A 21299-nucleotide genomic window follows, 5' to 3' on the forward strand; every position below is an offset into this window, starting at 1 on the left:
CTACTAAAGATCCCTGAATTTTACAGTTGGGAATTTCAGTCTGAGCCATAGCTTTTTTTAGATGCTGAATAAGCATCTTAAATACCTTAGATACACATTGATTATGTCAAACTGTTCCAGACATGAAAAGACCATGGCTTGCTTTGTGCTATACAGCAATGGCCACAATCATTTATATGATCTGGACATTCAGCAAGAGAAATACGAAACAGATTTCACATGGTAGAATACGAACAATATGTCTCCTATATTACACAATATGTAGGGGGGTTTTTTATGTAACACTCCTCTCATCTTGGAGGAACTTAAAACAGTGCTTTATATTGCAGCGGGGGGATATCAGAGCAATTCCACAAGTTTAGTGCAGTTGCTGTGGAGTTATACTGCTATAAAATGAATAGGGAATTTGCTTATGAATATACAGCACTCTATTAAAAACATCTTTTCATATCTGTATAATCAGGCAGCACTTTCCCCATCACCTGACACATGCACCCTAATACATTTCATGTTATTCAGCAAATCAGCTTTGGGAGAATTAATTGGAAAGATAGCCCTGAGACGTGAACCAACACACCAGCTTAACCAAACCCGAGGGTTAAACCACGGGGCATCTCCAGCTCATTCACAAGGACGATCCTCATTTATACCATCAGTCATACCTCCTGTCAGCTGGAAATAAAGAAGCACTGTTCCTATCTTCAGGCTACAGTCAAGCATGACTACAGGATAATTCGTCTAAATACTGTCTGATTTCAACAGGAGCATGAGATACTAGGGAACTAGGCAGTTTTTGCTATGAATTCCCTGCTCCCTTTATAAAAACCTTGGGGGGGGGGGGGGGGGGGCGGGACGACTAAGGAGGACAAAAAGTAAAACTCCTCCTTATCACCCTGGAATCTTATAGGGAAAGACCCTGTACTTTAGGGACAACATTTCTGACACCTCCCTCTCAACTTCAGCCTGTAGTCTCTCACACTTCCTCCCCACCCCACATGTGACAGGGACAGACAACCTAAGCACCATAAAATCATAAAGCAAGGTACCGAGCTCTCATCCAAGGGTCAGTTCATGCCACTGAGGAACTACTGAGTTAGCCACTTATTTGTGTGTTTTAATTGCACTTTCTTGGCCTTTAAAGACTACTAAGGAAAACAGACTGCAGACCATTTTAAGTGGGTGCAAACTTCAGAGAAAGTATTGAAGGACATTTGCTCATTTCTCACACAGGGTCGAATTTGGCACGCCTGCATTTTTGCATAGTCATGCTCTTAGAAGAAGAAAGCATTTATTAAAAAAAAAAAATTCCAGTCTCTCTTTTTTCTTGAGAAGAAGGCAAGGCTTCCTTTCATGTACTGGGAAATGTCATTCTTTGTCTATACAGTTATCCAAGTACATCAACCATTCACTTGAAGTAGAGAAGTCAATTAATGTACAAATTACTTAATCCTTTATAGTTGTCCTTCATGTAATAAACAAATCTTATTTCTATCCCATACACTGTTTAAAGGCATTGCTTCATGAAGGATGTTCTAAAACATACCACATAACCATTGCCATAACTTTTATGTTGTATTTTGGTTTCCTTTCTGAGTGAAGGTGGTGCTGCCTTGCAAAGACAGATAGGACAGGAGGGAACTGATTCACTGTGCAGCTATGGATTAGTCACTTAAACCTCCCTGATTTCCAGTCTGCCCATGTGTATAATGGTGCAGCTCTGCACAGGATTGTTATGAGGATTAACTAAGTGACACTAAAAGGCTTTGAGACCTACTCAGTAAAAATTATTTCTGTAAAAGTGCATATCCATAAAGTGCTAATTGATGCCAGCTGGCCTTTCATCCCAGGCAGCAAAAACAGTTTCTTACCACACACATTTCCTTTAGTGGGCACCAGCAGCATATTTTTTATTTCTAAATTCCTGGGTTTGCCTTAAAACATACAAGCCATTTGATTTTCAGGAATACTACAATTAGGAGATTGATGCAACAATGTATTTCAGTGATTACCTTGATTAACCCTGCACAGGCAAGAAGTGTAAACATCGTAAAACCCTTCAAACTGAGAAATGAGCCCTATTTGCAGTGTACAGCTCTAGATTCAGCAATTTGCATCTTAGAGGGCCTGCAGCGTCCTGTTCATTTCCTATACAAACCTGACAATCGAGTTACAATAGCCCTTGAAATGAAGCAGAAAGCTGCTGTTCCTGGACTGGCCTTATATGACATGACACCATCAAAGTAAGATATCTGAGTAATTATCTTTCTTTTGATTTTCCCTCTGTGCTGCAAACGACCATGTTTTCTGGAGCCCCTCCCTCAGCTGCAGAAACTTGGATGTGCTCCACCTGCTTATGTTTGCTGATAGACGCCAGAGGAATTTTCACTTCATCTGTTTCACAGATGCTCAGACTCTTTTCTCAAGACACATCATACAAAAATGTCTCCAAAATAATTAGCAGGATTTCAGTCAGCATGACTGTGATGGCTGTACGTAAGGTAAAGCTCAGACAGCTCTTAAGAAATTGCAGCTCTGTAATGAGCGTCTGGGACCTTAACAACACCCATTTAAATCTTCCTGCATGACACATTTATAGTTTTCCATGTAGTCAAAAGGGCAAAGGGGGTTGGTATGCAGAAAGCCGCTACAATGTGAGAAACATCATGCACTTCTGTAACCTCTTGCACGTACTGACATGAAGGTAAATTGCTAACTGAGAGCAAACATGCAACTTAATTCAAAGGGGGGGGAGGGGGGGTATTACAGAAAGATCTCTGTAATCATAATCTCTATGTCTCACTCCAAAATAAAATTCACCACTTTACTGAGGAGCTAATTGGAATAAAAATAATCTTATGAAATGTGTTGCAAAGTAGTATTTTAATATTTAAAGATGCACCTCCCTTGGCCATTTGCCTTGCAGTGCAGATGTCAAGCGGGGCTCTTGACCATCGCAAGCCTGCCCCTGCCTTGCTGCTCTTCGCCCGTCCCCAGCAAGGCACCCATCAGCATGCCCTACGGAGTCACACGGCAGAAGATGATGACTCGATTGCAAAATGAGGGCATGCTAACAAATTTACAGAGACAGCAAGAGTGGCTCACAATTGTTCAGAAGGCTCACGCTACAAAGTCTAGGGGCTAAATTACCTAAACTTCTCTCCTCTGGTATCACAATAGACTTTCAGAGAGTCCTCTAGTGTCACAGTGGAGGGACTCAAACTGAAACTCTTTGGTCTGAAATGATGGGAATTTAACCCCCACTTGCATAAACTCTTGATGAGAGTTATTTCAAATAGCCACGAGTTACCAATGTCTGATTTCAGGCCTATGGTGACACACAAGCCTCCTTGAAAAGGCCAACAAGGAAAGGGATGGCTGCTCTGGCCTTCTGTCCACCCAAAGATGCCCCAGAGGGCTCTCTTTTGTCTCTTTTTGGAGGGATAGGAAGGCTTTACTGCTGTTGACTTAAGTTATCAAGATGACAGAGGTTGCAGAAAAGCTGTGGGTGCTTGCGCCATGGCCCTTGGGCACAGGCAGCTGCCCATTTCAAAGATGGTGAGACATTTCGGAGCACACACAGGAGCCTCAGGACTTGTCTCATACTGGCCCCAGCCCCTTGCTGTGGGGCACTGCCAGGGCCAGGGGAAACCAGGGGCAGAGTGCAGAGGCCAGCACGGGTCTTTGAGGCCTGGGACAAGGCTGGACACATCGTAACCCCAGGTGGCAGGAGGGACCACCCGGCCCTAAAAGATGGGGCCACCTGAAGGTGGAGAACACACAAAAACCACCCCCCCTCCACTTGACATGGCCAGCAGCCACAGAGAAACACACAGCCCCAGCACAGGCCCACCACAGCCCTGAGGCAGACCCCAGCAAAGGGCCCCAGGTGCGTGGAGGCGATGGGCCATGCTGGACCTGGGGCAGACCTGTCCCTGACGGGTGGGGTGAGCATCCCAGGGACGCACAGAGAAATCCCAGATCTGGGGGACCCTTCGATTCCCATTTATTTATTCACCTATTTAAACCCAGGCTCACTCACCTGTGACATTACCACACACAGAACCTGAAAAGCTGACACAACTACAGCTGCTGAGCAGGACCAGGCCACAGAAATCCCACCATATGTTTTCCTTGCCAGCTTTTATTTAGTGTGTTGTTATCCCGTCCCCCCCGCCCCCCAAAAAAGACCACATTTGCACCTTATGTAAATATGCATGAGAGCATTCACTCATGCAACACATCAGTGTCAGACAGCGGCAGCACAGCGTGAAGCTGTGCCCAAGGCAGTTGGGGCTTGGCGGAAGGTTGTGCAATGGAGTTCCTCGTAGGCCATAATCACTCGAAGAAACTCCACTGAGAGGCCGAGCAGCACCACCCAGCCGAGTAACGCAGAGCAGCTGCTGGAGCACGTTTCAGGCCCCTCGCCCCCGACGGTGACGCGGCCGGGAGCCATGCCACACGTCCCTGCACAGGGGACCTGCTGCAGGATGGGACAGCCAGGACTTCAGGGGCGGCCAGTGCCCACGTGCCCGCATCCTACCTTGGAGGAGCGGCATGGAGCTGTTGATAGAGATGTGCCTCCCACTCCAGCCAACACTCACCCACCCACCCTGTGTTAAACCCCCTTCGGAGCACAGCTACAGCAATAGCTGTAAGCTAGTCTCTTGCTTTGGGACAAGTTTCACCCTGGAGACGCACACTGTCTGCATAAAAGTGATAACATTAAACAAAAAACTATATACACAGATAAAGAAACTCTTGCAGAACAAAAACGTTAGAGCAGTTCATCAGTAAGTCGCTGGTAATTAAAGGCATTCAGTTTATCCTCAGTAACTCTTAGGAAGTGCTGTAAACTATTCCAAACTTAAATTATATATACAATATATTTATTAGATGTATATCATATTTCCCACTTGGGAATGCAGAGTCACACAATTTGTTTGGCCTTGTATGAAGGCCTTCAAATGCAACTCGAGGCAAAGCTCTGGGGTGAAAACATACCTTTCTTTAAATCACTATCAAGCTGTTTCATAAAAACCATTTCAAGAATTACTTAATATTTTTAACACTTCAGCCTAATAACAAATGACGAAACAGCACTGGTTCACATACGCTGTACTCAATTACTTTGATTTCATTAAATAGACTGCTTTCAATCATTAAGAATCCCAAGCCACATGTCAAACTAAAAGGCCAAATTCTTAGACGATATAACTTAGCATGGCAGTCCAGTCAAAGGAAGTACGCCAATTTATACCATAGCAAAGCCAACCCAAAAACTGCATCCCATTAACAATGATTCCCACAGGGATTCTGGCCACTGTGGTTACAAATAGCTGACACAGCTGAAGTGTATTAGTGTGCTATTTGTACGACTGAGTCAGACATATCAGCATCGGGGAATTACTCACAGCCTATAGATAATTCAGTCAAAAAAAGCAGCTTCCATGAAGAACTAAAACCAGTTTGTTTTCTGCCCATCCTGTGCCAGAAGATACTCAGAATCAACTTCAATGACATTCTCAAAATAATCACAACACACATATTATCTTACCTTATTTTATTTTGTCCTTTCTTATCACCTCTCCCAATTTAGCACTCAACTATACCAATCTTTACACAGATCCTTCTCTGATCTTGGAGATACTAATTTAAATCTGTTTCTGACTTGAAGCTTGCTTTTTCTCCCTCCTGTTTTCTCTCTGCTACTGAAAAACAAATTGGGGGACAGGGGGAAAACCACAACACTGAAATAAAACAAGTCCCTGAGGATGAAAACAAATCCCACCAACTAGCTACTCATTGACAAATCTTTCTCAAACAGTTCAATGAATCTTCAGTGAATTTTATAAAGTACAGTTATAAAGACACTTTCAACTTGCTCTTCTTCCAAAATTTGCTCATTTAAGTTAAAGTAGTTTCCTTCTACTTGAAATGTTTGTGTATGGGCACCTATTAAATGTAAAGTTATCCATGTCCCAAGTTTGTTATCATCAAGTGCAGGTCACCGCCATGCCATTTAAATCTTGAAAGCACTTTAATCAGAAGATCATGTCATCATGGCCTTACAGGTGAAAAAAAACCTGAAGAGCATAATGAATTAAGACAAACTTCCAGCTGATTAATTCATTATTTTTTTTTCCCCAGTGTGCTATACTTTAGCAGCCAGAAAGCAACCCTGATATCTAACAGGCAAATGAATGTCAGCTCTCAAAAAGGGATAGACCCTACTCTCAGTGCATATAAGACAGTATTCTGTTCTATCCAAGTTAACAGGACACTACCAGTTCAACATTAGTTTTTCATTCACTGATAAAACTTGATAAACTTAATTCCAAATTTACATTGCTGTGAAATTCAGTATCTTATTTCAGTGACGATATGTATCATTTAAGAGGACCTTGCTGTGAAATGATTAAAGGTAAATACCAGAGATTCTTGGGTTAGTAGTACAAAGGAAGTTCTTAACCTAGGAGTACTTACTGATTTTCCAAACCAGACTGTAAACTTTAAGAAAGGAGACAGATCAATTTTAAAGAAGAAGAAGAAGAAGAAAAAAAAAAAAAACAACCAAAATCACACCTCTGCTGTTGCACTTGTTATTCCTATACAACTTAGAATCTCAGAGAAGAAAGCTTACTGAATTACCACAAACCTGATGTCAAATACTCACAATAGATTACAATAAAGGTAGTTGATCAGCAATAGATAACATACATCAAGCCTTAAAAATGCCCAGAAGTATTGTCTAAAGATGGTTATTGTTATGAACACTTAATTAACTATGCAAAGAAAAAGCTTTTAACGAAACAACAAAAAAAAATGCTATTGGTCTCAGACACTGACATCCAACCCCAGGAATGGAAAAATTTCTTTCCTCTACCAAGCGAATGTATTTATACATCACACTGCATTGCAGACTATATTGCAATAGGATGAGAAGAACAGGATTACTCCTGGGACCAACAGAAAGAGAGGTGGCACACACAGGACATTGTTTTCTCTGATGACATAATATGTTTTTTATTGCAAAATTAATCCACATTCCGGCAGCCTGTGCATCTATGAACATGGCCAACGGTACCTCATCTACAGAAGAATGGATCTGTAATCCATTTCAGCCTCCTTTTTTGCCAATGTCATTTGCTTCAGTGGGAAGCTTTCAGCACACAGAATCAGCCCCAAAATAAGAACCAATGGTTTTGGGCATAGTACAGCTGTAAACAGAGATTACGAATTCCTGAGAAGGCTCATGTTGGCTCAAACCAGTGTGAGCAGTGGGTAGCCAGTGCCAAATGCAAATTTTGCAGCATTCTAATGGAAATCAAAGAAACAATATCCATGGCTGCAGGGGAAGAGCCATGCAGAATACCTTCACAGAATAAGCACGCATGTCTTTGTTACCAAAAAGCACCCCTAAAAAGATCTGCCAACACCTCTCCCAGCACAGTTCATGCTGCTGAGTGGGGAGGTGCCCACTGCAATAACACGAGGGAGCAACAGCCCAGAACCAGAAGGTCTCTGATGTTGTTAAAGAATAACTTCACGTGCTATGAAGGACGGTGCCTCCTCCTGAGAGCCAGCTCACAGCAGGGCCCGTATGCCCCAAGGGCCGTGGAGAAGCACCAGCTTCCCTGGGCTCTCCAGCAACACACATCACAGCCCCATCCTTACGCCAAAACAGCCGCACTGAGATGGAAATGTTTCTCAAGGACACACTAGAACAAAACAATCGACAGTGACTGCAGCATCTGCTCGGTGTAACCACCATAATAGATTTCAATCTCTTTTTAATTTTTATACGTCAAAAGCTATTAGGTCTTAGATATTTGAACTTTAATTATTACGGAAGCAATTAGCTCCTATGACCAGAAGGCTTTGCCTGAGCAATTGTGATGAGCGCAATATTTTCCACAGCATAAAAAATAAATATCCTAACACATCTGTAGCTATCTAGGACCTTACAGTTGCCACTGTGCTTCGTACTGGTATCTTGGTTTTGTGCCAGACTGCAAAGGACAGAACTTATTGGCATGCACTATATGGCACTATATATTTGTGTAATTGAAGATTATCTCCTAAGGAATTCTGGAAATTTAGCATTTCAAAATTTAAATATTTTCTGCTGTAGAGAGATTAAATTGTTTTTAAATATTCAAATATTCTTGGAGGGAAAACTATTTTGGTATGCTATCTCCTACAAAGACAGCCATAATTAGACAACAGCTCCAAATATCCTGAAAAGTGGGATTTCTAGAACTGACAAAAAAACACATTTGGGTTTTAAGATACATAAGTAGTCTGTGGAGTTTTATGCAAAGGAATTTCATTAATATATATTGCTTTTTAGTACCTTTTTTCAATGCATTACTACTTAATAGAAGTATGCCTTTTAATTCTCAGCATCTTTTTTAGTTTTCCCCTAGCATATTTTATCCACAGTACAGCGTGCCCGCACAGCCTTCCCCGAGCTTTGGTGAGCTGATCTGACCTCTGCAAACAGGGCTGCTGGCCGAGAATGGCAGCTGAACAGCAGGGGACAACCGAGCTGTTTTAGAAAGTGTTTTGGGATCTTTCTGGGTGAGAAATACTACAGAAGTACAAATGCTACATAGTAAAGAGCTACTGAGCATTCACCAGCACACAGTGCCTGACCTCCTTGGTACCTCACAAGTTTCCCAGTTGCTTTCTCAAGCAAGGGTGAAATTCAGGAATGGCCGGTGCTCATTCTCAACCAAGTCACAGGGAGCATTTTTAATTCCTATATATTTGCATTTTACACAGTGCTCTTTGAATGTCAATCACTATCTCTTCTGTAACTAATTGAAATATAAAGTGTTTAGTGCCTTGTTTTACATTAAGAGGTTTGATTTAAATTACTTCTGCTGATAAATACCATTTGCTAACAAAATTAAGGGTCGATGACTTCCAATTCAAGCGTTTGTTGAATCAAAGGCAACTAATAACATCAATGCTTTGAAGCCAAAGGAAGTGCTTGATTCCAGTGAAAGAGACTTCTGTTTATGTTAAAAACTCCTTTTCCCAGGCTCCATATCACGCATCACATCATCACCCATTTTCTTCACTGGAACTCACCACATCCACTACAGGGATAGAACTACAGCGATGAGAAAAAAAATGTAAGGTACACAAATGGTTGTACAAGCAATACATTACATGCACTAAGGGGAGGAGTAGAGCACAAGGTGCTAATGGATGCTGTGACTTTTTATTTCCTTGCATTTTTCAAGGGTTTTTTTGCTGTTTAGGGGATATTTTCTGCAGCCTACTGCCAGCGAAAATGGACTGGAACACACATATATCTGAGCAACTGGTTTACCTGGTGTGACATTTTTGCTCCTATTTCTTCATGCAAGACAAAGCAGTGCTGGAAACAGGTCATTCCACACACAAAGGCAGGGAGGGACCCTGGGCCTCACTCCCAGGAACAGCTGAGGAAACCCCCTGCACGCAAACTGTCGGGACTTGGTGGGGACCTCTCTTCCCAGGGGACCCGTCTGGGCATTGTCTGTGTGGTTCACAATAATTGGAAGCCTCCTACCCAGCCCAAGGAGTAGGGGACACAATCCTCTCGTCCTCCTGGGAGTGTGCACACATGCACGACTATTTTCCTTGCAAATCTCTCTACGAAACCCAGCTCACTCCCTACTTTTCCTCACAATATGCCCACCCTTGAGCTCCTTCCCTCTTGAAGCAAATCCAAGGGGAACCACAAGGGAGAAGGCCCTGCACCCAGGGTAGTTCAAGCTCTGTGCTGGCCACCAACATGCAGGGCAGGTCCCAGAAATCCTCCTGTCCTCCCTGTCAGCAGCGCTCTCCTCCCAAGGTGGCGGTCTTACTCTTTTTATGGAAGTCTTTAAAATGGTTTGAGACACACATTCTTAATGAAAATCCAAAAGTAAACAGAAATAGGCAAAACTGTTTTCCTTTAATTAATATACATATATTCAGAGCAAAGTTACTCCACTGTATGTAGAAAACAGAACAGAAACAGGAAGCTGACTGAAATACATGACCATTTTTAGATGGGATGTAAGAACTTCCTGAATAACAAGATGCCCTTTACTTGAACCATGGCTTGAAAAATGTCACCGGTGCAAATGCTAAGAAAAAAAATACTACCAATGCATCTGACAGGACATAACTTCCACCACTCTCAGAATACATTAGTCTTACAATGCCACTTTACCAGTAGGCAAATAAAATTATGCCCAAATACATCCAACACAGCAAAACTGAACACTGCAGAAAGTCCTATGTAAAGCAGGCTCAGCTTAAGATTAATTCAATTGCTTTAGCCAATTTATATTCTCCACCTAAGACTCCTGGACTTCAGTAAATGAAGCATTACGACGCTTTAACAATATTCTCCACTTACATCTACCCTTCATATTTCTATTAGCTCCTCTGCACTCATTTAAAGCATAAATCCTCACTGACGTAAATGGGCTTCCATGCATGTAATAAAAAAAGTCCTATGCAAGAGAGATCCTCTCTGAAGCTGAAAGCTGAGAGCAGCCAGTGCCAAACACCAGGCAGCGTGTGCTGCCTGAAGGCAGCTGCCATCCTGCATGGCTCCATCCCACCATGTAATGGAGCCCACGGCAAAGCTCTCATTAACTTCACAGGTGCAAGGCAGGACCTTACCATACAGTCACGTTTTGAAAAAGAAACGAGCACATGCATCTCTCCATTTTCAATATTAGAACAAGACTCGGCAAATTCTCTAAAGCACTCTGGGATACACTCATGTGTAAGGTTTCTGCAAGCAGTTTACTCTTCCCTAACTTCAGTATTAAGCTCCCCCCCCCCCCCTCCATTTCTGTAACACTACATGAAGAAAAAGTAAACAAAACACTTCATCTTCACGTAGCATACTTGTTGGGGCATTAGTTTATTTGATGCACTTCACTTTTGGAAAACACATCATTAAAGCCTCTCTATCTCTCACCAACGAGCACTATATCTAAATATACTAGAACTATTAAGATTTGCCCCATGCAAGAGTTCATATGCACCCTTTTGCTTCATTTGATGAGGGGAAAAAGAAGCAGAAAAACAAGCTCTCAATTCACAGTACAAAATATGCAATGCTTAAGGATAACAACAGAAGGCCTTTAATGAAGCAAGAAGAAAATAAGCTCTGTGCTTCACACTCACATTAAACATGGTGGAAAACAGTAGGCTGGTAATGATACAGTTTAGCTTGTCTCACTTGTTTAATTTGTTTTTTTTTTTTTATTAAAGTTAATAGATATCTTAATATTACAGGCTTACAAAATGGTAAGCAAAAATTTTGGATTTGGGGAGCAATGAAGGGGAAGAGGCATGAGGCTGGGGTTGCCACCACCAAAACCACGCTGTGTGGGCTACTGGGCTGCCTGAAGCAGAGAGGATATTTCATCAATTTGGGCATTTTCTGAATGATGAGAGTCCACCAGGCCCAGGAGATGGGGAGCACGCTGTCTCCTGAAAGCTAAAGCAATAATGTGTTTGGCCACTGCCATGGATGAGCTTATTAGGATGGGACACAAGTGGCAGAAGTTGCATAGGACAGAAATGCTGAGCAAAACAGCTTGGGAAAAACAGAGGGGGGAAAAAAAAAACAAACAAAAAACCCCAGCAAAAACAATGAGCAACAGTCAAAGTTTTAAAAGTGCAATGACCAATAAAAGCAGCAACATAGCATTAATAAATTTGCCATAGAGGCATCTAGGGTAGAGTAGAAATGGGGTATTTTGCAAGCATGTGGTAAGAGACAGTCCTGCTGCAAGGCCTTTGCAATCAAAATTAACAAGGGAGAAAACCAAAAATAGGCAGTAATATCTGCGCAGACATTATTCCTAAATGACTCTCTTACACAAGGAATTAGAATCAGGCCTAGTAGGGCAATTTTAAGACAGTGTTTTATTTATTTAATAAGTATCCCAATGAGAAACATTTCATTTCTATGGATCATAATTGGATCACTATCAATATTACTCGCTATTCATCCTATAAACTTATTATGAGCTTTTTGCTTGCAGACTAACTTCCAGTCTCTGCTACACTGGTGTAAATCCTGTTGCTCAAACTGTTGAGACAGTTTCACGTGCACAGAGATTTATTAGTAGGGCCCGCAGTTGATACCATGCATTGTCTCTAATGGTGAAAGTTGCTTTTGAGGAAAGAAGAAAAAAATCAAAGACAGAGAGTCAAAAGGGAAAATGAAAACTCTTGGCAGCAGCCAGCAAGGCCAGGAGAAGAGCAGCAACAAGGGCAAGAGGCTGCCCAAGTAGCTTTGGTGAAAGGGCACAGAGCTGCAACTGGAGGGCAGGCTGCAGGAATGCAGAGGCAGGCCCTTGGCATTGCACATGTTAAGGCCCCTCAGACACTGCCCAGCTCTCCCAGAAAACACCTGAAATCCAGTTAATAGGTTGACACACGGGTAACAACAACAGGTGTGTCCCAGAGTTGCAATAGTCAAGCTCGGTGCTTAACTGCTGACACTACCCTATGCCAGGGAAGCCCGACTGTGGCTATGGCCCCTTCCTGCTATACAGGCACCAAATAAACCCCACCGTAATCGCCACCCTGCAGCAAGTTTAGTACAGGAACCATTTTCTTTTTGCCTTGTGAGTGAAGCAATTAAGCTATTCTGAAAGATGGAGTTCCATTTATTTATACTACTTCTTGGATTTTAAATCTCTATCAATATGTGCAAGACTTGACTTTAAAACGCCAGTAACACTCTAATGCCATTTATACAAATTGCTAAACAAGTTTTTTGTCAATCTTCAACTAATATACACCATCGCAGAAATTTCAACATCATACCTTCCACAAAGCCTGATTTAATAATCTCAACAACTCAATCCAATAAGACAGGCAAGCAATGAGTATCATGCCTGCAAATGCCATATCATTAATATATATTTTCCCAGTTAAGAAAAGCATACTCTTAAGAATGCAATTATTTGCACTGTTTATGCTCCTCTCATCTCACCCTCCCAGGCTGCTGAGAAAAGCTTGTCCACTGGTGGGAACTGGAGAAAGAAGATTGCCTGACCCAGGTGGATAACAACGAGCTACTGATTATTCAACACTGACTTCACTTTGAAGAGGCTTCCAATAGAAAGGAAAAAAAAAAGTTAAACCTACAACACCACTTCAGAAATCACAGGCAGCATTTTTAACCTCTGTCCTTTTGCATTACTGCAGCAGTGCCTGGAAAAGCTACAGCAGAAGAGAGTCAGTCATTTAGGCAGTTCCCTTCATGCCACCACCATAGCTCAAAGGGACAGAAATCAAGAAACATTAGAATCAGTGTAAGCCGATTAGGACATTAAGGAAGAATAAAACACACAGAACTTAAACAAAATCTGTTAAAAGGCACAGCGAAAGCATGCGTTTCTGAGTAGAGAGCAACTTGTTTTCTGGAGATACTCCAGATTTTCAGTTTCCATCTGGTGGTACTTAGTGTGGTGATAAGGGAAGAGGAGGTTTCGAGCTGAAACACAGGAGTGTACAACATTTGACATGAAAGACCTACAAGCAGGACAGCCACAGTCTAATCAAAATCCTTAGGATCTGAACAAGGATGGACACATTTTTGTATACATCTAAATCACACTCATGCCTGTATACAGAAACATGCCCTATTTAAATAAAAGCAAATTAGAAACCTGTGATTGAAAGTGTGGTCCAGCTAGGAAGAACAAAAAGACTTATTCTCACTCTTTTTTGTCCTTCCCCAGCACAGGGTGGTTTAGCTTAAGCTGAGACTTGCCATTTACAGTTATCCAATAAGCCAGTTGGGTTTTTTCATTCTTCCAAGCTGACCTTAACACTTGGTGCTTCAGCATTCACAAACGCCATGTCCGTCACAGGGAAGAGGCAGGACACACGTGGGTGCTCAACCACAGCTGCCAGAGAGATGACAACCCTCTGGGCACTGCATCCCACTGCCCTGCCCCAGCAGTCTCAGCTAGAGAAGGACGGGAAGCTGTGGTTCCTCTGCGGCCAGAGACCTGCCTCTCACCTAATGTACACTATGGCTCAAATGAAAGCAAACGACCCCCCCCCCCCCCCAGGAAAAAAACAGAGTTACGAGTGCTTTATTGTACCCAGAAATCCTGCTCTGTTTTAGGCTGTCTGCTGAGTGGGGCTGCAACAGTCCAACCCCAGGGTGCAGGGCTGTCGCTCCCCATTTACAAACAGGACCAGTAGGGAAAGGAGGGGAAGGGGGGGGGGCAAGAAGATGCTTTTTGGGAACTACAGCCTCCGAATCAACCCGACTCACTGAGCAACCAGCACCACAAACTCCGAAACATGTGTGCCTAAAGCTCTGTGCTGCAAATCAATGCAACTACTATCTATTTCTCCTGTTTGGTGAAATCACATCCACGACTCTAGAAGGGTGGGAACGGCGACAGTACAGCCAGCCCAAGCAGGCAGGTGTGGAGACGTGCAGTAACAAGAGGAACGAGTCTTAAGCCTTCTGCTGTAAGTAAAAAATATATTTTAGGAAACATGATGGCAACAAAGTTGCATCAGATCTGGAATTGGGCAGGAAAGAGAAGCTCTCCGAATTTGTTCAATTATTTAACTTCCCAGATTTTGGGGGGGTTCCCCCTAGATTACTTCAAGCAAGACATTTCTCCTCTATTCTTAAAACCATCCCATTCAATTACAGAATGAGATTGGATCTCAGCAGAAAAGTTTTGTTTCTTCAGGATTCAGCAGCTAACGCCAAATCAAAGAGAAAAGAGAAGCCTGTCTTGAGATGAAAGGACAAGGAAAAGAGCAATCACGTAAGAAAACCAATGCCCAGACCTCTGAAAAGCAAAGCAATTGCATGTGTCAAGTTCCCATAACAAGATGGTGCCAGCTGAGGCTTATGTTAAAACTGTGCAATAAAATTAGATGTCTGGAGCCTCTGTCAGAAGAATGATGCTATCTCATTAATGGGATTACATAGAAAAATTGGAGGGATTTCAGTCAAGAGGAATAAAACGATTAAGGATCAAAAGAGTGTGACTCATGAAAGAAAGTAAAAACTGGATGCTGTGCTCTTGCCTGAAAAGCCCACATCTCAGAACCGGAGAGGCTCGGTGCTACCAGCGACACCACAGCATCTCCCCCCTTACACCTGGAATAATAGTGATAGATCAGACCCCACAGAGCAAACACTCATATTATAAAAATACTGGCTTTGTTATGGCAACACTATTATCGTATCACTCGGCAAGAAACTAATAATCAGAGGGGAAAGAGGAGAGGAAGGCTAATTACCTGTAAACAGCTGGAGGATACAAGCCCCGTAAGAGAAGAATACATTTAGTCACAAAAAGAGAGAGGGGAAAAAGAAAGAGATTGTGACTAGAGAGACTGGGTTAAATCAGAGCCTGTCAGTTAATGACTGGAGAGGATTTCTTAGCCATAGGAACAACATGTATGTGGAATCATCTTCCCAAGGGGGGTACTGGAAATCACAACTGCTGAATCATCTGAAGAGGGGCTGGCCACCACCTTAAAAACACCACTATAAGACTCCAACACTGGCAGGAGGTGAACTAACTACAGGGGGAAGGGAAGAAGGAGAAACAGTGCAAGCAGAAAAAGGGAAGCACTGTGGCAGCAGATGTTCCCTAGTCACCACTACTATGTATATTGCAGGAAAAATAAATGAATAAATAAAAGAGATCTCTAAATACAGAATGAGATTCTCTTCACTGAGAGGTTCAACATCTCTCTGCAATCCATCTTTTCCAATTGAAGAACTCTAGGTTAAGTAAAAAGGTTCATTTAAATTCTACACACATTCACAGAGATAAACTGATTTCAGAAAGCATTATTATGTCTGAACTCTCTCTCACCAGGGGTGAAAGCCGGATACTTTGTGAACTATTTTTATGATAGCTAATATTCTCTAAAAATTCATTACATGTCAACATAGAGGACAAAAGACATCACTGCAGAAGAGCAAATGCTACGAGCTACCGTACAAAGCATATTAGGGTCACTTGCCCTGCATTCCTCTACGTCAGCACAGGACAGCACTGCTTCAACACCCAGCAGCAGTCTTGTTTCTTGGCTATTATGAGAGGCAAAAAGTCAAACAAAAATGACACTTCCCAAGAAGAAACTTTGCTGAGGAAGTGGCAGACCCGGAGGTGCCCAAGCAAAGCCCTTCACAGCATGCCCACAGCCCGTGCCATCCGCACAGTATGCCAAGTGAAGCAGGGGAATGCACCAGGAAGCAATTTCTTCCAACCCCATCTCACTCACATCAGACCTCCAAGGAAGAGTGTGCGCACACACGTGTGTATACCCACTGGCAGGGGAGGGGGTTAGGACATTTAATTGCACTTTGGACCTTATCCAGTACATGTAGCATCAGGCAACGGCTCTTCTAGAGCTGACACTTCACAGAGCAGTGGAGGCTGAAGCCCAGTTCTCTCCATTTTCACCAAGACCCTCGAGGGTGGGTGGATGCTCCCTACAACTGACAGCCGGGCTGGGTGAAGGGGACTTGGCTGCCATGTCCCGCCTAGCAGCAGAGGCCAAACTGGTACCCAGCTCAGTCTGCAAGGCTGCTCATGGCTCTGCAAGGCTAGGCAAGCTCTGCGACCAAGGAAAACGGCTCCAACAGAATATGCAAACAGAGCAGATTTGTTTGCTATTTTTATATGGTTTCTTACCACAGAAGAACACACTCGAAGCTCTTAAGCCATCAAACTTTAAAGAAGAGGAGCTTTTTCAGAAGCTGTGCTTTGATGTAACTGGGCAAATTCATCTTGTTGCTTAACCAAATCAAGATCTAAGTCTCCTCCCTGTCCCTTCTTTTTTTTCTCTCTTAAAAAACAAATAAACAAAAAAACACCCACCACAAAAGAAACCCAAACTAACCTCGAGTTTTAAGCTGCAATCCTCTTTCGGTAGGTATATACTTCTGTTCATACAGATTGCTAAATGCAAATACACAGCATTTGGCCCTTCATCTCTCATCTCAGCACTAGCACTGACAGAAACAACAGCGGTGTTTACAACAAGCAATGTTCATTGCAGGCTGTTAGAAATTCTCCACAATTTGCATTGTGCCACACAACCCAAACCTTTTTTTCCTGAAGCCCAAAATTTCTGGTCAGAAACACCCAATGACTTTTTTTGATTTACAAACTTTATAATAATAGTAGCAGTTAATAGGGTTTCCAGAACAACAACGACCATGTTGGTTACTTTGGGCTCTTTAGAGTCCTCACACATACATGGGACACCTCCACAGTGGTCTCGTTCCTTAAGTTTATATTCCCTGAGTACCTTGCATCCAGCATGAGTCCGGGTCTTCATGAGGGGAGTTGTGGTGCACAGCTCAATAGCTTCTGGTTCATGGAAGATCACTGTCGGGAGAGGCTCTTTCCGAAGAGTTAGGACATTCAACTTAGTCTTTAACATGGTCTGAAAGTGCTAAACAGAGAAAGAAAAGCAATTATCTCCAGTTCTAGTGCAGAAAAATGAGAGTTAATAGTTGGACATGTCTGCGTGTTTCACTTGCTGTTCAGTGCCTTGGAAGTTTCCATGGGGAGAGTTAACAAGTTTTATAACTTAAGACAGTGAACATCCATTATTACTATTAGCGATGTGGAGACAGTTTTTAATTTAAAAAGATATACACACACAAAATGAGACGATTCATTAGAATCTACGTATGTCCCAAAAAGGGTCTAAATTCAACCTCTGATCACTCCCAGGCCTATTATAAAACTGTTCATAGACCCAGTTCCTCTACTAATGACCACACAGGGGGAAGAACAGGGGATCAAAGACCATTCAAACAACTATGGATTCATCCATTCTTGTGTTTTTTCCTCTGTACTTAAATCTCATCCCATTGACCTTTGTAGATGTTACCATTCCCACTGAGCTGAATGCCTCATTGGTTTGCCTTTAGCATGTGAATTTTAAATTCTCTTCCTTTGTAAGCAATAGTTCCTCTAGTCTCCAATGTAAATGCCACTACTGGTACTAACCAATAGATGTCATTCAAAACTTGTCACTTGCCATAACAGACAAGAAATCACTCCCCAGGCTTGGGTGAAGAACTATCCAAGTGGACAGTAATGCCACTGAATGAAAAGTTTCTCAGCAATTGCTTAGACTGAAGAAAGCCAATCCTTGAAAGATTTCCAAATCAATTTTGTGGAATCAGGGGAGTTAGAAATTTTTCAACATTTAGGTGTTTCTTTGACCTGACCTTCATTTGAGAAACTGAACATTTTTGCTTGCTACTATGTATCTAAGGGGGAAAAATGTGCAGATCTGAAGCAAATCAATGTAGTAATCCCAGCTAGTAACATATTGCAGCACTGTCTAAAGAAATATGCATTTATTAAAGCTTTATAACTTGACTGTTATAAATCAGCAGTTATTAGTCACATGTGCAATGACTCCAGATTACTTTTATCAAAACCAAACCTTTTCTTCTGACTTTTGATGGGAGATTCTTAACTGGTTTTGCAGTCACCCATTTCCTCAGACTCCCCTTCACCTCTGCAAGGCAGACAAACATTATAGGGTCTGGCTTGCAGAAAGAGAGATGCTAAGTGATTTCCCAGAACTGTACAAGAAGTCTCTATCAGAGCTAGAAAATCAACTGAGGTCCTTGCTTTTCAGTCCTGTGCTTTAGGTGAGGAAAGTGCCTATTAAACATTTTATTTATACTCAGGGGATGAATCAACTGTTTACATACTCTACTGTTTTCATATGGATTTTTGTGGATTCGAGTATTCCATTGAAAATGCATGAGAATTTCTTGGAAATACACTTCCTACCTAATTCATAAGTACTTTATCATTAGAGAACTGAAAGCCTGTTAATACACTTCTAAAACAGTTTAATCCTTAGCTCATCAGTGTTTAGGTCTAATAATTGTTATGATACTGATCTAGAGCACCTTAAATGTGAGCACCTTAGAGCACCTCTCATAAGCATATTCAAGGCATAAACACTAACAGTCTGTGAAAACAGTACTTGTTTTCCTACCTCACGCATGAAGTTACAGCCTGTTACAGCAATACTTCAGGGCCTCTGCGCTGTTTGTGCAAGCATTCAAGTTTCCATCCCAGTGAAGAAATCTACTCATATCATTTTTCATCTGGCTCATATTACACATTATCCCATTCACTCTCCCAAACACAGCTCCAGCAAAAGAGTACTCCATTTAAGATGACTATACATTAAAGAATATTCTTTGATACATGTTTCTGAAGATAACAGAGCTCTTTGCCAGCCACGATTCTAAACTCACTGAGAAAACCTATTTCACTTTACCTCTCAGTTACGATTAACAGCCTTTGTGTGGAGTTTCCTAGGCTTCTCTGCTGAAGTTGTTAGCCAAGGCTAAACAACAGATAATCAGCCATGACGAGTGTAAAGCAAGCTCAAAGTTTGAGATCCCAAGTTTCAAGGAGCACCGATGATTACCAACCGCAGCGCTGGGCTTGCTGGTCCCATTAACTAATTGCTGTCTACTACAACTGTAGTTCTATTAGCTTGACTTGCTTTTACACATAGGCTCTAGGTCTGCTAACTTACTGCAGAGGTTGTATTTCTGGAGGAGAAAATATGCAGAAGGGAGAGGGTGCTGGAGACCTGCCGTGCACAGGTCATGGCAATTCCCCCCTGTAACTGGCCCCTTTTCAAGCACAGGGAAATGCTGTCTCCAGGGTCCTCTGCTGCCTTGCATTTGCAGCGGATGAAAGAGGAAGGCAGAGGTGGAAAACTTACCTAAATGTATTTTTACATTTAACCTGAAGTTGTACGGTTTTGCTGGTGGGCCAATTTTGGATCAAACCAGAGATAATGGTTGTGAAATATCAGGTTGAAGATCCTATCCTAGCGTTTAACTTCACCCTCCCTGTGTGCTGAAAGAGCTCCGTTTCCATAGATGATCTGTTTTCAGAGGTTCACAAATAAAGAATGGTGCTTCCACTAGATACGCAATAGATGAAAAAACTCCATTTAGCCCCTCTGAGTACTGAGCTTGGACCTCCAAAATGGTTGTTCTCCTCTGCTAGCATCTCTATCAACTTCAGTGGGGCTACTGACAGAGAGCACACAATTTGACCAAAATGAGGAACGCTATGACAATGATCTACTTCTTTTCATGTTTTAACAACCACATATACAGTCTTAAACAAGGAAGAGACTACTCTCTGCCTTACAAAGGCAATTCGATACTTGTATGAGCAACAAGTTGGAGTGGTCAGGTGCCAAAAACACTAGAGCACAATTGGCAGCAAACAGATAATTAGTTGCCAGAGAAGTGCAGGATGGATTGGGGGTGGACACAGAAATAGCCTTTTTCTTTAGACTGCATGGCTCGCACAGACAATGCTGCGCTCCCTGCACACAGGTCATATGATGGCTGCCATAAGAAAATCAAGTCTTTGCCAGAGGACATCACGCAGTGAGCCCCCAAATAAGCAAGTTATTTAAACACATGCCTAACTTTCGCTATGTGAACAGTCCCAGTAAAGCACACGTGGGTAGTCAATGGGATTATTCATGTGCTTTAAGCCAAGAACAGGATAAAGTGCTTCGCTAAACCCATTTCTTAGTTTCCACTCCAAACTGGCATCTCCTGCGGAAACTGTTGGCAAATGCTGACTTATAACAGTAGCCAATGTATTTTTTGAGAAAAGGCATTAGCTCTCCACTGCTGTGAACCCAGAATATTTCTTTAAAGCGCTTTAAGTTCACAAAGTTCTTGAAAAGCATGACTTTGGCAATCCAGTGAATAAAGGTTCAGGGAACATTACACCATTCACATTTCATGTGCCAGAACCACTAGGTTCATTTGATAGCTCTTACACTGAAAATCATCAAAAGAAGATATTATTAACTGGCATGACTATAACAGCAGCTCAAAACTGCACATCATTCATCCTTTATCCATTTAGATGGTGCTACTGATACAGACTTTACATTTGAAAGAAATGCAAGGAGCAACATAACAGTAAGAAATTTGCAGCAAGATTTAAAATTCCTTGAGCAAACAAAATACCTTAATTGCCAAAGAAAGGATCCGAGCTGTAATTAGCATTGTATTTTCCTATTTGCTGAACATGAAATCATTCAGAATAAAATTTAAGTAAAGCCCCTAATAGCATTGGAAAATTATCTTAATACAAAACCGTGGTTTTGCTTATTCAAGGATTCAAGTTCCATCATTTTCTTTTGCTAAGTTTACCAGTCTTAATGGCATCCTTTCCCTCTATAGAAGAAAACTGAAAAGT

General features: G+C 42.1%; 1 protein-coding gene across 4 annotated transcripts in view; it reads right to left on the reverse strand.

The window, feature by feature from the left end:
• Positions 1 to 21299, reverse strand: part of PID1 (phosphotyrosine interaction domain containing 1) — a 130551-nt gene that overhangs the window by 77261 nt on the left and 31991 nt on the right. For 3 of the 4 annotated variants that reach the window (XM_072868291.1, XM_072868288.1, XM_072868289.1), the window contains exon 2: positions 17323 to 17469. In XM_072868291.1, coding sequence (XP_072724392.1) covers positions 17323 to 17469 — 147 coding nt within the window. Of the gene's footprint in view, positions 1 to 17322; positions 17470 to 19044; positions 19066 to 21299 lie in introns of those variants that run through there. The other variant, XM_072868290.1, reaches the window with a different exon arrangement.

The sequence above is a fragment of the Ciconia boyciana genome, chromosome 7 (assembly GCF_034638445.1).
Source record: "Ciconia boyciana chromosome 7, ASM3463844v1, whole genome shotgun sequence".
NCBI classification, from domain to species: domain Eukaryota; kingdom Metazoa; phylum Chordata; class Aves; order Ciconiiformes; family Ciconiidae; genus Ciconia; species Ciconia boyciana.